Raw genomic sequence first — 16,978 nt, forward strand, 5'->3', positions numbered from 1 at the left:
CTTGCATGGTGAATCCTTTTTCTTCTCATTACTCAGATTCGAAGCTGGGACCAGCTGAAGCTTGGACATCCCGACAGGCTTTACAGGACTTATACCAGAAAATGCTTGTAACAGATTTGGAGTATGCATTGGATAAGAAAGTGGAACAAGATTTGTAAGTCATTTAATTAAGACATGTATAATTTGTTCAAGAAGCCTTGAAACAGAACCCAGTGCCATTTACTTACTAAAGATGTTTGTATTTTGAAAGTCTATAGACTTTGAAATATTTTCTAAGTTTCATTTGAAAGTATTTAAGAACAATAAATTTTGTGACATGCAATGTATTTTGTGACCTATGTTTTTACATTATTTTGTTTCTTTTTCATAATACAGTTAGCCAGCAGCAATATGTCACCATTGCCTAAGATTAAAGTGAAAGGGTTTAAAAAAAAAAAAAAAGATGAAATGCTTATATAAGAAGCTATTTAAGTAAATGGGATATGGGACTGTAAAAGAGTAAGAGCTTCTAACAGGTTTTTTAATTCTACCATATTATTTCAGGGTTGTCCTAAAAGTGACCATTCTGCTCTGTAGAGTTGCTTGTTACTCAATCATTTACTCATTTATGGATGTTTTCTAAGTGTTACTTCTCTCTAGCAGCTCAGTATTCTAGCTAAAGTGAGGAAAACATTAGGATCAGAAATGTCTTTTAGGTTTTCTTAAATTTGAAAACTTATATAAAGAGTGTTTGAAAAAGAACTCCCTAGTTTTAATGTATTTATACTTAAATCTAGGGAGTTCTTTTTCAAACACCCTGTATTTTAGATCTGGGTCTTGTTGAGAGACTGTAAGATCTTAGTTCAGGTCAGTGGTTCTCAATCTCTGCATCCCCAGATGTTTTGGCCTTTATCGCCCATAAATCCTAACAGCTGGTAAAGTGGCTGGGATTTCTGGGAGTTGTTGGCCAAAACACCTGGGAGCCAACAGGTTGAGAACCACTGTAAAGCATCTTCACCTGTAAAGCATCCTAAATTTTGTTAATGAACATCTTGGTTTATGATATGAATTACCATATTTATTCGCATCTAATGCCCAATTTTGTTGACTAAATGACCTTGCAAAATTGGGGTGCACATTAGATTCCCATCATACAGAAAGGGGAACAAAAGGGGAAAGTGCTTGAGGAACAGAACTTGGAGCTTTTGATAGACATCATCTCTAATTAAATGGCCAGGGCTCAATACTATGCAATCCTGGGATTTGTAATTTGGCGAGGTTCCTGCATTCTTTGGCAGAGAAGGCTCAAAACCTTGTCAAACTACAGCCCCCAGATTCCATAGCATTGAACCAAGGCAATTAAAGTGGATTCATTCTGTAACATAGACACACCCAAGATTTTCCTTTCCATTTCTTGAAGTTTTGGTGCTTAACAGAATGGTTTATAACAAAGGAATCTTAAGCAGGTAGCAACAGTAATGTACACTTTTTTTGGCCAAATTACAAAGTGCCCATTTTGCTGCTGTACATTACATTTGGCAGCAAAAATTTTTTTGAGGTTTCAGAGTTTTGACATTTGAGGTGCACGTTAGATTTGATGGGCCATTAGACTTGAGTAAATACAGGTAATTATGCCTGACCACATTTTCCTGATTTCTGTTTTCAGGTGATGTATTTCATTCGGAAGCACTGGATTGTATTAGGATACTAGCAAAATAATTGGGTGGAACAGTTAGAAGGCGGGAAATTGGCTATGTATTTTAGAAAGTTTTTATATCCTGTGCTAGGATCCCTATCAGAGGGATCAAAATGGAACCATGGCTTTACTCCCCTACCTTGAATCCCATCTATAGTCACTTTAGAAACTTCATCAGCAGTTATGTCTGCTTGGATACATTTTGAAAAGCACATGTAAAGTGATGGATCAGGTTCTCAATCCCCAGTATCCTGGATGCCTTTCACCCTGTGCTTTGTCTACTGTGGTGATTGATTAGTAGGTGCAGTTCTAGTATGAAAGGATCTCCAATTGATGACTATTCTAGTGTGTTTAGTTACGTATAATACAATATTGATGCCAAACTTGGTGGTCTTGTTCCTTAACAAGATGAGTAGAATTCCACAGTAACACTCCCCTTCCTCCCCCCCTTTCTCTCTATATATATACAGTAGAGTCTCACTTATCCAACATAAATGGGCCGGCAGAACATTGGATAAGGGAAAATGTTGGATAATAAGGAGGGATTAAGGAAAAGCCTATTAAATGTCAAATTACATTATGATTTTACAAATTAAGCACCAGAACATCATGCTTTACAAAAAACTGATAGAAAAAGCAATTGAATGCATGGTAACATTATGTAGTAATTACTGTATTTATGAATTTAGCACCAAAATATTACAGTGCATTGAAAACATTGACTATAAAAACATTGGCTACTAATAAATTGACTACAAATAAAGATAGAATTGCATAAAATGAACTTGCAGTAACAACATTGTTGGAAGTTAAATCCATGAAAAGTCCAGTCCTTGCTGCCTAGCGAAACAGCTGTGGATCTGGGCAGGAGGCAGACTGCATTGGATGATCCATAACGTTGGATAAGTGAAGGTTGTATACGCGAGACTCTATTGTAGCTAAACTCACAACATAAGCTCTAAAATAACAGTCAAAGCATTTATATTGTTAACAATGTTGCTGAATAATATTAACATTCAGTACTAACTAGGCCTTAAAAATTGGTGGATTCTTGAAGAGACATTCTCAATACTTGAACAATAAATTGTAAGTGAAAAAAAAATGGAAATATTATGTCTTTTCATTAACATATGCTAGGTACCATTGAATAGGGGGTTTTCCCTAAAAGTTGTACATAAAATCATAGAGTGAAAACTTGTGATACTTAACTCTGTTTTTTTTTTAAAAAAAAAATGTCATTTTACTGAGTCCAGCATCCTTCAACAAATTAATTTTATGTCATATATAACTATGTGAAAATACTTTATTTCTCTAGGTGGAATCATGCCTTTAAGAATCAGATCACAACTCTACAGGGTCAAGCAAAAAACCGATCAAATCCAAATCGGAGTGAGGTTCAAGCAAATCTCTCTTTGTTCTTAGAAGCAGCTAGTGGCTTCTACACACAGGTAAGACAGGGACAAAATTATGATTGTGGAATATGAAAATCACAAAGCTCATTTGACACCAAATTAATTTTCAAATCTGCAAACTGAGATTCTCTGAACCAGAAATGCTTTAGTTAGAATCTGAGACCTTAATGCAACAGCATATGTTCTACTATTTAGCTAAATCCCCTCCCTTAATTTTAATTGGGGAGAGATGAAATTAGTCTAGAATTATTCAGTATGCCCCCCATTTAATTTTAATGAACATTTAATCTTATACAGAAGCGCTTTTATTTGGATGATGATAGAGGATAGGTGATGGAGATAAGGTGATAATAATAATCGGGGGGAGCAGTTGAACTCTAAAAGTTGAACAGTACTTTCAGGGTTTCATTGCGAATCTGAGTCCTAGATAACTGTTTGTATAATCTGATAAAGCTATTAAATTTGGTCATTTATAATTGCAGCTACTGCAGGAGCTGTGTACGGTGTTTAATGTAGATTTACCCTGTCGTGTAAAGTCCTCCCAACTGGGAATTATCAGCAATAAACAGACGCACACCAGCGCCATTGTGAAGCCACAATCTAGCTCCTGCTCGTATATATGCCAGCATTGCCTTGTCCACCTTGGGGACATTGGTGAGTAATAGTCACAGTAGTAGTAGAAAAAGCTCTGTGTATCATAATTTGCATGAGTCACGTGTGTATATAACATGTGGCATTAAAGGGGGTAGGGAAGAAAGTCCTATACTAGCAATTATGAACAGTAGTAAGCCATGAAAGGTATTACTTTTCTGGTCTCTTGACAATGGAAAATAGAAGTTCCAGACCATTGATCAGGAGCTGGTCTTCTTGTTAAGCAACATGAATAGATTGTGTCAAGTGTCAAGCTCTAAACTGCCATTAAAAGGCTTTCCTTATAAAGCTTAAACTCTCTAGGTTTGCAATAGCAAGATTTTCTGTGTGCTGTTCCTTTCTATAGAAAACAAAATGTAGTTAATTTAGAAATAGTTGTACACATTGGCTAGGAGATCATATGGTGTTAACATTTTTAATCCTTGTTTCAGCTCGCTACAGAAATCAGACCAGCCAGGCTGAGTCCTACTATAGACATGCAGCTCAGCTTGTCCCCTCCAATGGTGAGCATTTGATAGTTCCTGATCAAGTTTCTTATGCTTTTGGTAACAAATTCCAATACCTCAGTGGGTGTTAAGTATTTAGGATTTCAGCTTTAAGCTCTTGAAGACCTCAGATATACCCAAAGTGGTTATACAAAAAATTGTATTGCTGAGGATTTTATATTATTAAGACCAGGGGATCCCAAACAAAGGCCTGCAGGCCAGATGCGGCCTGCCAAAGGTCATTTACCTGCCACCTGCCCTAAACTTTAGCCTTAAGTTTGTCCTAAGTCTTAAACGACTTGAAGGCACACAACAACAACAATCCTAATTAACTGGACTGTCTCATCAACCAAAAGCAGGTCCACACTTCCCATTTAAATACTGGTTGATTTTTGTTCGGTAAAGTTGTTCTTCATTTGGAATATTGTATTGTACTTTCATGGGGTATTTTTGCATTTCAAATAAGATATGAGTAATGTGCATAGGAATTGGTTCATGTTTTTTTCAAATGATAGACTCCCCCCCCCCCCAAACAGTCTGAGGGACTGTGAACTCGCCCTCTGTTTAAAAAGTGTGAGGACCCCCTGATTACGATGATGAGATTTACATGTAATTCATCAGTAACCTACATAATGCTAGCTAAAACACCCCCCCTCCATAGACTGTGTACAGATTTGTGTAAATGGGTGACATTCAGAAATCTTTTATTGTTGCCAAATTTTTGAGACCCCAACATTGAGTGAAAGGGACTACATTTGGGTTCAGGACTCATGGTTTAAGAAGCAGTAATCTATAAGGCTCACCCATGATGAGTTACATAAAATAATAACATGCATCTTAGCTGTTGATTAAAGCCATCTACATATTTCTTTCCTCTTTTAGAAATCCCTATTATCTCCAGATATCTCCCAACTGGCGTATTTTTCTCATACTGCACCCAAATAAATCTACAGGGTTTTTTTGAAAGAAAATACCAAACTCTCTTCTCTTTCTTTATGAGCCCCTGTTAGCAGGCCCACCTTAGCTTGGCCCATCCTGCTAAATATATGCTCCTTGGCGGTAGGACGCAAAACCTATTGCTGCAGTGAGACAAGTAGTGAAACAACCTACCATATTAGATGGTCATGCCAGTCAACTATTTTTGACTGCTTTCCTATGAAGTCAGGACTATTATTTATCTGTGTCGGTGGACACTTCCATTCATTTCATGGTCTTATGGTAACATTTCTTCCCATTTAAAGGAGTGAGGACATATTGGGCCCTAACCCTGGAGAAGTGTAACAAGCAAAAGTAGCAGCATTGCAAAGCCTCTCCTTTTTGTCACCAGTTGTAACTGCTTCAATTTCTGTACAAATACTGTTGCCTAGGAAAAACCCAGAGGGAATGTCCATTGACTTGCTCACTTGTGTTAAAATGTTAGCTAAATACTGATAAAAGAAATATCTACTGATAATTTATTTAAAAGTATTTTTGTTGTTTTGCAATAAATTGTAAAATATCCAACTCTATTGATGATGGATTATGTTTGTTTAATGCTTCAAAAATGCTTGAGCAACTTGGATACCACGCGTTTTATCCACATGATTCATCCACCCTGTTTCAGTCTACTCTCTCCCTGTCATTAGATTTCCTAAATGAAGTGCTGAGCATTTTGAAAGTATGGAAGCCATATTTGTGTCAAAGAGATGGATTTAATAATAATTATATTATGAGATCCTTGTTATGTTCATCATCACCAGCCATGTCATCTTAATATCAATTGAAGATGCCTTTTTCCATATCTTCTTTTTTAATTGAAAGAATATTACAACGTAGAGAAAGATACAGTTCCATTCCTGTCTGGCCCATTCAACAAGCTGATGGTTCCCTTTCAGGTCCTTCATAGTTTGGGATTAGCATGTTTTCAGTCTTCTTCCCTTGAGAGTCTTCATGGGAATGGCTTTCACTGAAAATTGCAAGACGTTCCCTAATTTCAGTATCATCACCAACAACAACAAAAATATATCAGATACCCCTGCAATGTATCCCATTTTTAGAGGTATTTATATAGGTTTAAAAAGTGCCCCTTAGGGTTGAGGAAATGCAGATTTACCATGACATGTCAATTTCTAAAAATATAGATAAGCAAATATAAGTTTTGACTAGAACACAGAAAGACAGCTGGGTTGTGCTTATGAACAAACACAGGGAACATGACATTGTATAGATATTTTTGAAGTGCATTGCCTTCAGCCCTAGCTAGGATTGACAATGGTGAGGGGAGTTGCAATCTAGCAACACTTCGAGGACCACTTGGTTCCCAACTTCTGAGCTCACTGAGAAACTGTGTTCTTTTCCATTCTTTTTTTAGGTCAGCCTTACAATCAGCTGGCCATTTTAGCATCCTCCAAAGGAGATCACCTGACCACAATTTTCTACTACTGCAGAAGCATTGCTGTGAAATTCCCTTTCCCAGCGGCTTCTACTAACCTACAAAAAGCACTTTCTAAAGCACTGGAAAGGTAAGCCGGATACCTTTTAGGCTGTGTGTGGCCATTTATAAGATTTACAATGTGAGGCTCTCTTACATTCTCCCCCCAAAGCTGCAGTATACATATATGTCTCTTTATTTAAGTGCTTCTGTATGAACATGAGTTTTAGGTAATTGATTTTCATTTCATTTCTCCTCTTACATAGGCTCCTAATGCAAATTTAGCCCAGGGACTGAATTCAATTTGGTGCACAGGGCCAAAGGCAAAAGGTGAAACATTTTAGATTAGATCTAGTGCTGATAACAAAGCATTAGGAGAAACATTCCACTAATCTAAAGGGCTGATTTCCCCTCAAATGACCAGATCTTTCCCACCCTCTTATCTCAGATTTGCCATTACATTTAGACATGCACCAAAATGTTCATTTTTACATGTGATTGTAAATTAGCTACTGACATAAAAATTATGGTTGATTTCCGTTTAATTTATTTTTGGGCAATTATTTTTAGAAGCATGCTTGATGTATGCTTTCTGTACAGTATATATTACATTTACAGTTGCTTACTAATATATCTGTGTATAAAGATGTATAATCAGAATAAGACAACTGTGGGTTTGCATTCTAAGTTTCTTTTTAAATTATCCATACAAAAATTGCTGATTAACTTTCTTGAGCTTGATGTGGCTCCTAATATTTTTTCTTCGTGTACTCTGTGAATGCACACTAATGGAGAAGCTGCGCCTGCGCAGGTTCCGACGGAAACTCTTCCAAGCTGAAGTTCAAATTTTGGCGGTAACCACGCCCCCCCCTTCCCAAGGGGCATATAAGGCAGCCCCAGGCGCCCGCTCTCCAGTTCCTTTTTTTCCGCCGCAAGGTTCACTTCGGACTCTTCGCATGTCTACTACTCGTTTCAAGCGTTGCACGCAGTTTGCTGCTAAAATTCCTGACTCGGACGGCCACGCCAAGTGCCTCTTCTGTCTTGGCGAGGCTCATGTGGTCAGTACCTGCCGTTTCTGCCTAGCTCTCACAGCTCAGGCCAGAAAGAACAGAGCCGCTAGGCTTAGAGCGGCGCTTTACGAAAGATCTCTCGCGCCAGAACCGACTCCGTCGACGTCGGGTACGTCGTCGTCTTCAGCTCTGAGAGCTATGTCGGCGCCACCAGCTAAGCCTCCGACAGCTAAAGCCTCCTCGGTCTCGTCCAGAGCGTCCAGGACCTCCAGGGCCGCTAAACCGGTCAAGCCACCGTGTACTGTGACGACGGCTACCATGTCGACCCGCTCCGGAAAGGTGGGGCCTTCCTCGACGTCGAGCTCTCTGGCTTCGGTGACCTCGATCCGCTCTCGTATCAGCTCCCCTCCGTCCTCCTCTGCTATCAAAATAGCCTTTAAAAGGGCTCACGAGGAGTCTCGTCGAGCGCAATCTGACTCAGCTGCGGTTCCTCCCACACCTGGCAAGTCCTTGAGGGTTGCATCCAAGCAACCGCCGACAAAGAAACGGCTGACTCAGCGCTCCTCTTCCTCGGCCTCCTCAAGGAGAGACCCGCCATCTTCCTCGGCAACGTCCTCGAGAAGGTCTTCTCCAATTGTGCCAGCCCAGAGGCCTAGAGATGTTTCTCAATCTCCATTGCACCCCCTGTCTGACGGGGAGCCGCAGGACTCACCCCACCACTCTACCCAAACGGTGGTCAGGGTGCCGGTGCCGGAGCCCCTTGCGCCGCCTCACTCGTCGCGCCAACAGCTCTTCCCTCCCACCTCGACACCGGAGCGTGGCAGACAAACGGCTCGCCTGGCTCGAGCAGCCCAGGCCTCAGCGTCTAAGGATCCCCGGCTCCCGGCCCTCTCTTCCCGCGAGGCCATGCCTCCTCCCGAGACTGTGCTTTTTTCTCCCCCTCAGTCCCCCCAAGGCGCTGAGGAGGAAGATGTTGATATTGACCGCCCAGACTCTGTCCTCTCGGCCTCGGTGGTCTCTCTCGATCTCGACCTCTCTCCTCCCCACGATGCGTATGAGGCAGACCCGCCTTCTCCTACTGACAATATTCGTGCTTTCTCTGATCAAATGGTCAGAATGGCCGACGCCCTGGGTTTGGAGATCAAGCAGACTTCCAAAGCAGTGTCTGATCCAGTTTTCAAAAGGGTGCAGGCCCAAGCTCCGCCGGCCACGCTACTCCCTTTTCTGCCTTATCTCTTGGACGTTATCCAGGCCTCCTGGAAAACCCCTTCCTCCATTCCTCCGACCTCGAAGAGGATCGAGACTTGGTACCGTACCGACGATGATACCTTGGAGTGGCTCAAACACCACCCCGACCCCAACTCCCTGGTCGTTAAGGCCTCTCAATCCTCAGGTCGTCAGTCGAACACTCCGGCCGACAGAGAAGGGAAGCGCTTCGACGCCGTGGGTCGAAAACTTTACTCTGGAGCCCTTTTGCTTTGCCGCATGGCGAACTATGGAGCCTGCATGGGTGCCTACCAGCAGATTATCTGGGAGAAGGCACAGCCCTTCTTCGCTAAGATGTCGGACGAAGACCGCTCCGTCCTCACTACCCTCCAACAGGAAGCAGACTCGCTTGCTCACCACCAAATACAAATGGCGAAACATACAGGTGATACTGCGGGCAAGATGATTGCCCACGCGATATCCATCCGCCGCCACGCCTGGCTGAGGTCTTCGGGTCTCTCCTCATCTTCCAGACAGGTCATTGAGGACCTTCCCTTTGACGCGCTCGGACTATTTAACTCCGGTACCGATGACAAACTCAAGTCTAATCATGACTTTAAAATTCTTGCGTCTAAATGTGGCGACCAACCGCAACCTCAGCGCACCCGCTGGTTCCCGCACCGCTCCCGCCGCTTCCCGCCGCAATCTTTCAGACACCACTCTTTCAGGCGGCCTTCGGGCTCGAATAATCAAACCCATCACCAACCTCGTCGGGGACCTCATCCGCAAAAGCAACGCGGTCGAACCACCCCCGCTCCTCCGCAGGCTAACCGGCGTACCTGACGCCAACCCCTGCCAAAGCTCCTCGCCCGCTACCGCTGTAGAGCCCACGCTGCCTCGACCCTCCGGTGCCTTTGCCGACTGCCTAGCCCCCTTTTACAATCAATGGGAGTCCATTACTTCAGATGCATGGGTTCTTCGCATTGTCCAAGACGGCTACGCCTTAGAGTTCACGGACCTCCCACCTACAGGTCGCATTCTCTACTCAACTCCTTCCCCAGAGATACTGGCCGAAGTCGATGCATTACTGGCCAAAGGCGCCATCCGTCCCTCCCCTCCCGAACTGGACCCTTTAAGTTTCTTCTCCAGATATTTTACAGTCCCGAAGAGGGGGGGCGGGCTACGCCCCATTCTGGACCTAAGGGCCCTCAATATATTCATTCGCCCTTCCAAATTCAGGATGGTCTCTATTGCCTCTATCCTCCCGATGCTGCAGCGGGGAGACTACTTTGCCTCCATAGACTTACGAGACGCCTACTTCCACGTGGCGATACGGGAGGCGCACAGACGGTTCCTCTGTTTCAAAGTTCTCGACCAAACCTACCAATTTACCGTTTTACCCTTCGGTCTCGTTACGGCCCCAAGGGTCTTTACCAAGGTCGTCGCCGCCATAGCGGCCCACCTCAGGCTACATGGCATCACGGTCTTTCCTTATCTGGACGACTGGCTTCTCGTCGGGCCCGATCCGGTTCTTCTCGAAAACCACGTCTCCTTCACGCTGCGTCTTCTAAAATCTCTCGGCCTCCAACTCAACTCCGAGAAGTCAAATCTCTCCCCGTCAACCCGAATCCGGTTCATCGGGGCCCTCTTCGACTCCGTCACAGAGACTGTTTCACTACCGTTCGACAGATTCCTAGCTCTCCGCCACCACATCGCCCTTTGTCGATCCGCCCGGAGGGTCAGAGCCCGTGCCATTCAAGTCCTTCTGGGCCACATGGCCTCCACGGTTCTCACGACCCCGTTTGCCAGGCTGCGCCTTCGGGTCCTACAAAGGTGGTTTATAGACACTTTCAAGCCGTTCTACCACCACAACTCCAAGTACTTGTCGGTACCGTCGTTCGTCCGCCAGTCCCTCTCATGGTGGACGTCTCACCAAAACGTGTGCAGGGGCCTCCCATTTCATCCAGCCCCGCCGTCGCTAACCATAACCACGGACTCCTCCACCTACGCTTGGGGAGCCCACATGAGCGGTCTAACGGTTCAAGATCTTTGGTCCCCATCCGAGAGGGCCAACCACATAAATTTCCTCGAGCTTCTCGCCATTCTCAAAGCCCTGAAAGCATTCTCCCGCCTCATCCGTCACAAGTCCATCCTCATTCAATCGGACAACCTCGTAGCAGTATTCTACATCAACAAACAGGGCGGTACGGTTTCGAGGAAATTGATGCTCCTCTCCTCCCATCTCTGGGTTTGGTGCATAGCCCACGACGTACAGGTCTCTGCAATCCACCTGCCGGGTGCCCAAAACGACTTAGCAGATGCCCTCAGCAGGATGACATCTTCCTCTCACGAGTGGAAGCTCGATCCCGAGATCCTCGACGGTCTGTTCCTCCACTGGGGACGCCCTACTCTGGATCTCTTCGTGTCTCCCCACAACGCTCAGCTACCCCGCTACGGAGCGAGACTTCCCCCGAACTCCTTCCCCGGCTGTCTAGGGGACGCCTTTCTGCTGGACTGGTCAGCGGAGATGCTTTATCTTTTTCCACCGATTCCCCTCATACCGAAAGTTCTCGAAAGACTTCTCTCGATCTCGGTCACAGCGATTCTCATAGCTCCGGCCTGGCCCCGCCAACCGTGGTATCCAGCCCTTCTTCGTCTCTCCAGAGGAACGTTTCGCCCTCTGCCTCCCTCGCCGCACCTTCTCTCAAGGGAGGACAGCAAAATTCTTCACCCGGACCTCCCTTCCCTTCATCTCACTGCATGGAGGATTCTTACCTAGCCTCCCTTCCGCAGAACCTGCAAGACGTCCTTCGGGCAGCCCATAAGCCGTCTACTACCAAGGCTTATTCCTATAAACTCTCTCGCTTTCACGCCTTCCTTCGATCCCGTAACGTCGACACCTTTCCGACCTCGGTATCGGTGGTCCTCGACTTCCTCATGACCCTCGTCGAGAAGAAACTCTCTCTCGCTTCTATTAAGGCTTATCTCGCAGCTCTTTCCTGGTCCTTTCAACGCCACGGTCAGCCATCTCTCTTTTCTCACCACTTGATCAAAACTTTTCTCCGAGGCTACAATAACATCTGCCCGCCGTCGCTACCACCTACGCCGGGCTGGAACCTCGAACTTGTACTTTCTCAACTCACTTCTGCTCCCTTCGAACCGCTTGCCTCGCCCGATCTCCGTCTGCTTTCCTGGAAGTTGGCCTTTCTAGTGGCGATCACGTCGGCACGACGGCCATCCGAGCTTGCTGCTCTCAGGGTCGACGAGCCTTATCTACGTTTTCACCATGACCGCGCTGTTCTTCGCCCGGACATTACCTTTCTCCCTAAGGTGGTGTCAGCTTTCCACCTCAACCAGGACATTGTCCTACCAGCTTTCTTCTCTAACCCCTCCTCTCCTCTCGAGCAAAAACTGCACCTTCTTGACGTTCGAAGGGCACTTCTCTTCTACAGGGACCGTACCAAGGACATCCGTAAGACACAAAGACTCTTTGTCGCCTATGCCCAGGACAAGTTGGGTAATCCCATCTCTTCCCAAAGACTGTCCCACTGGATCGCTCAGGCCATTGAGTTGGCCTACGAACTAGCCAAGCGACCTCCTCCTCCATCCATCCGCCCGAGGTCGACTAGGGGCCTCTCGGCTTCAACCGCCTTCCTTAGGGGTATTCCGCTTGACTCCATATGCAAAGCGGCTATCTGGTCAAACCCTCTTACGTTTGTCTCTCACTACAGGCTGGACAATAAAGCCTTAAAGGACTCGGCCTTCGCAAGATCAGTACTCTCATCTTGCCTCTCTTGACTCTCAAACGTCTTTTCTCCTTATATTCACCCGCAGGTGACTCTCTATACCTCTCCTTCAAGTTTGGGCCGGTCTTTTTCCCCATACCTACCTCTAGGGATATGTTTTTCCCTGATTGTGTTGAGCAGTTGCTCTGTTGCTTTGTACCGCCTTATTGATCCTGGCGGATATGTCAAAGGCCATGATGTTCTTTCCCCTCTCCCCCCTGGGAGAGCGTTTATATGCACTATACGCAATTGCGTGTTTCTATCATGTTTATTGAATAATTTTCTATGTTATGTTTCCTCTTCTACTATGCTCATGTTTGCATTGCACTGGTCCTTTCGGACAATTTATTGCACTGGTCTCTTGGGACTGTTATCTCAATATGTCCTAATAAATATATGTTTGGACATTCACTGATTGTCGAGTTTGCCTTGTCCCACCATCCGGGACCTTAGCGTGTCAGTCTCCATTAGTGTGCATTCACAGAGTACACGAAGAAAAAGGACAGGTTGCTCACCTGTAACCATGTTTCTTCGAGTGTACTCTGTGAATTCACACAAACCCGCCCTTCCTTCCCCTCTGGCAAACCTCTCCCTTTCTCGTTGCCTTGGCGGCGTAGGAACTGGAGAGCGGGCGCCTGGGGCTGCCTTATATGCCCCTTGGGAAGGGGGGGGCGTGGTTACCGCCAAAATTTGAACTTCAGCTTGGAAGAGTTTCCGTCGGAACCTGCGCAGGCGCAGCTTCTCCATTAGTGTGAATTCACAGAGTACACTCGAAGAAACATGGTTACAGGTGAGCAACCTGTCCATATAATAATAATTTTTAAAACTTTTTTTGTTGACTGCCCTATCTCCCCGGAGAGACCTAGGGCAGTTTCTAACACATATAGCAAACATCCAATTTTGTATGATTTCTGTCAACCCTACTGAAAATGATTTTAGTGGAGAAAATAATTGAGTGCTAATCTTATTGTTCTTTTAACAAATGTATGTGCCATGTAAATGTTCTTTTTTGTTTAAATGCGTAAGCATTTCTAATGTAATGCGCCTTCTACTGCATGGAGCCCACATCTATTTTTGGCTCTTGCCAGTATTTTTCTTTATGATGTTGTATGCCTTGATGTTAAAGTAGTTGCTATGAATGATAAAATCCTTTTAATCTGAGAAGGGTTGAATTTTAATATTGCTTTTATCTTCAATGCAGTTGTCTTGGGAAGCACTGCTAGCCACAACTATCTGTTCTGTTTCATGTAATGACAAAAGTTCATATAAATTCCTTTAAAGACAACCCAAACATTCCCCCTGTTTCTTATCTGTATTTACAAAGACTGAAATACAATTTTTATCTTCTGATTACAGTCGTGATGAGGTGAAGACTCAGTGGGGTGTATCTGATTTTATTAAGGCATTTATAAAATTCCATGGCCATGTGTATCTGAGTAAGAACTTGGAGAAACTGAATCCTCTTCGTGAGAAATTAGAGGAGCAGTTCAAGGTTAGTTCTGCAAATTACTGAACTTACACTAGTGTGAGAATTTATACTTGGTTCCCTTGTACCTGTGGAGATTCTTATTACATTCATCATCACCAGCCATGTCATCTTAATATCTATTGAAGATGCCTTCTTCCATATCTCTTTTTTATTGAAAGAAGATTGTGACATAGAGAAAGATGAGTTCCACTCCCATACCCATGGGCCTAGTATATGTGGTTTCACTTACTCACATCTCACAAAATATTTCCTCTCTAGAAATGTTCTAGGTTCTCCAAGCAGTTCTATAGTATGTCTCTACCAGAGGTTATCATAGTCAGCCTGGAACACTTAGGAAATTCCTAGAGAGGATACCTTCTGGTAGTACTAGTTAATTTCAATATTGTTCACTACTATTCATAGTTTCCTGTTTCTGTGGTACATTTAGGAATGTATCACCTGTAGATAGTTGGGTTGTTCTGTATACTATGTGTTGGGACCTACATTGTAAAATTTCTGGTTTGGGAAAACCAGTAAGAGTCATCTTAAGATTTCCTTCTGCTGGCAATATCCTATAGTAAATTTTATTAAACCTGATGGTAGTTGAAATTTTGTTACTACTGGCTATTTTTGTTGAAGTAATACATTTTTGCTTGAGCACTAATACTGTGTGCAAAGACAATGTAATAAATGTAACTAATAAATATTAAATGAAACATCAAGCATAAAAACCAAAATGTGAAAGGAGATTCTGTATTTTTGTTAAATGAAGCACACAGAGATACTATTAGAGGCAGTCCCCAAGTTACAAACATTGAATCACATATGATTCCTACTTACAAATGGAGGTGAGAGAACAGGAAGTGAGAGGAATTCTTCCCCTAGGAAGGGAAATTCACTCCTGGAAGAATTATCATGGGGAAAAGGTGTCTCCACTGAAACTTTATCACCAGTTCTTGTTTTCACAATAACCCAAAATTTTCTAAGTCCAATTCTTAGAAGGACAGAAAGGTGGAAATTTCTGAACAGGGCACAGATAGCAAAACAAACATTATAGGAATGTTATCCAAAACTAGATATATTTAGCTAGAGTTACGCTTGAAAAGAATAAGCCCGAAGAACCCATCTTGTTAGTAACTCGGGAACTTCCTGTATATATTATTTTGTTATGTGGCTTATGAAGCTGCCCTAAAGTGCTTAGAGGAATGATTGAGATACAAATAAAGTATTTGCATAGTTACATGGCCTTTTTCAGCCTGAACTAGAAGTAGGAAGACTATTGAGACATTGCCTTCCTTATTCACAAAAAAACAGGTTGTTTGCATGTGACATTACTGAGCTACATTTGGAAGTCCGGCACCCCAAAGAGCATTTGCTTGCTGCATCAGCTCGGCTTTCTAGATGAATTTTCAACATGGAGCAAGGGGTTAAATTGATTAGCTCTTTCATTTCCTCTTACGAAGCAATCAATAGAATGTTGACAGAGGAAAATAGTTAGCTACTTCCCCCATAAAAGTTTGAAATATCAGAAGTTAGCAACACACCTTTTATTATGACTATAATAAAAGTCATAATATAGAAAGTATAAAAGTCAGATACAGAAAGTATAAAGAGATGTTTTGGAGACATTACGTATTAGGACAAGGCTAAACCTGATGCCAAAAACTTCAATCTTCTAGAATCAAGTTTGTTTTTATATATATTGCACCATTCCGTTTCTTGGCCATGCCAAAATAGGTTTCTGCATTGAATATTTCATGTGAAATACATGGATGTCGTATACTAGTGAGCTGCTCAACATCTTGATTTTTTAGAGGATTTCAGTACATTTTTTTTAATTGCAGAGGCTGCTGTTCCAAAAAACCTTTAATTCTCAGCAGCTCGTCCACATTACCGTCATCAACCTATTTCAGCTACATCACTTAAGAGACTTTAGCAACGAGACTGAGCAGCACAGTTACAGTCAAGATGAACAGCTCTGCTGGACACAGTTGCTGGCACTCTTCAGTAAGTACTGAAACTGATAAGATGGAACAAAGCCTGTCCTGATGTGCTGCAGGCTTCATAGCTAGGTTTGTTGAACAGTGAGATGAGATTCTAGCTCAGGAGTAGGCAAAATTCTGTAGGTTGACGACTAGCCAATTTCTTGTATGCCACATGGGAAGGATGAATTGTGTTTTGTACTGCTCTTTCAGCCAATTGAATGAAGAGGCAGCACTGACAGTGACAAAATTTTCCACTCAAGTATTCAGCATTGCATGAGAAAGAAGAAGCAGTTGTACATTAGTTGTACGTAGAATGCTTTCTGTTGTCTCTAGAACTTGTTACACTTTCCCTTTGCTCCCAGAAAATGTTAACTATTGCTGAGAGCATCCTCTCATAGTGGCAGGGATAATAAAAAAAATCCAGTCTCTGCCCCTTCCTCGTGGGTTTGTTAGTACTGTTACAAAGTGGGAAAGGCTTGGATTATATACTTGAAAACGAGGGTGGGAATCATGCAGTACTTTAGATGCTGGATTGCAAGTCCCAGGATGATGGATCTTGCATTCCCGTCACAACCTGAAGTTTACTCACCTTGTTCTAGCCCATGGAAAACAAGACCTCTTTTACTGTCACATCCTTTAGTCCCATTCACACATTGAGGAGAGAACATTTGTAACTAGAAGGCTGTTGATAACATTTAATTAAGAACTTTAGTAGAGTAAACTCAGTGTAAACATTCCCTTTCCAACATGTGGAAATATGACAGTTAGGAATGGGGCTGATACAGATAGCCATGCTCCCATTATTTAGTTTGATTTCTGACAGACTAAATAGGGCTAATATCCTTTTGTTTTATAAGTGAAAATATGATGCCATCTACCTTTGCCATCTGC

At 43.3% G+C, this 16,978-nt stretch overlaps 1 protein-coding gene across 3 annotated transcripts in view; it reads left to right on the forward strand.

Annotated features, from left to right (window-relative positions):
• smg7 (SMG7 nonsense mediated mRNA decay factor) overlaps positions 1–16,978 on the forward strand; it is a 70,300-nt gene that overhangs the window by 20,562 nt on the left and 32,760 nt on the right. For all 3 annotated transcript variants that reach the window (XM_008114714.3, XM_008114715.3, XM_062980725.1), the window contains exons 3-9: positions 37–154; positions 2,991–3,123; positions 3,570–3,741; positions 4,170–4,241; positions 6,574–6,724; positions 13,991–14,126; positions 15,947–16,109. In XM_008114714.3, the coding sequence (XP_008112921.1) occupies positions 37–154; positions 2,991–3,123; positions 3,570–3,741; positions 4,170–4,241; positions 6,574–6,724; positions 13,991–14,126; positions 15,947–16,109 (945 nt within the window). The remainder of the gene's footprint in view (positions 1–36; positions 155–2,990; positions 3,124–3,569; positions 3,742–4,169; positions 4,242–6,573; positions 6,725–13,990; positions 14,127–15,946; positions 16,110–16,978) is intronic.

The sequence above is a fragment of the Anolis carolinensis genome, chromosome 4 (genome assembly GCF_035594765.1).
Source record: "Anolis carolinensis isolate JA03-04 chromosome 4, rAnoCar3.1.pri, whole genome shotgun sequence".
In the NCBI taxonomy this organism is placed as follows: Eukaryota; Metazoa; Chordata; class Lepidosauria; order Squamata; family Dactyloidae; genus Anolis; species Anolis carolinensis.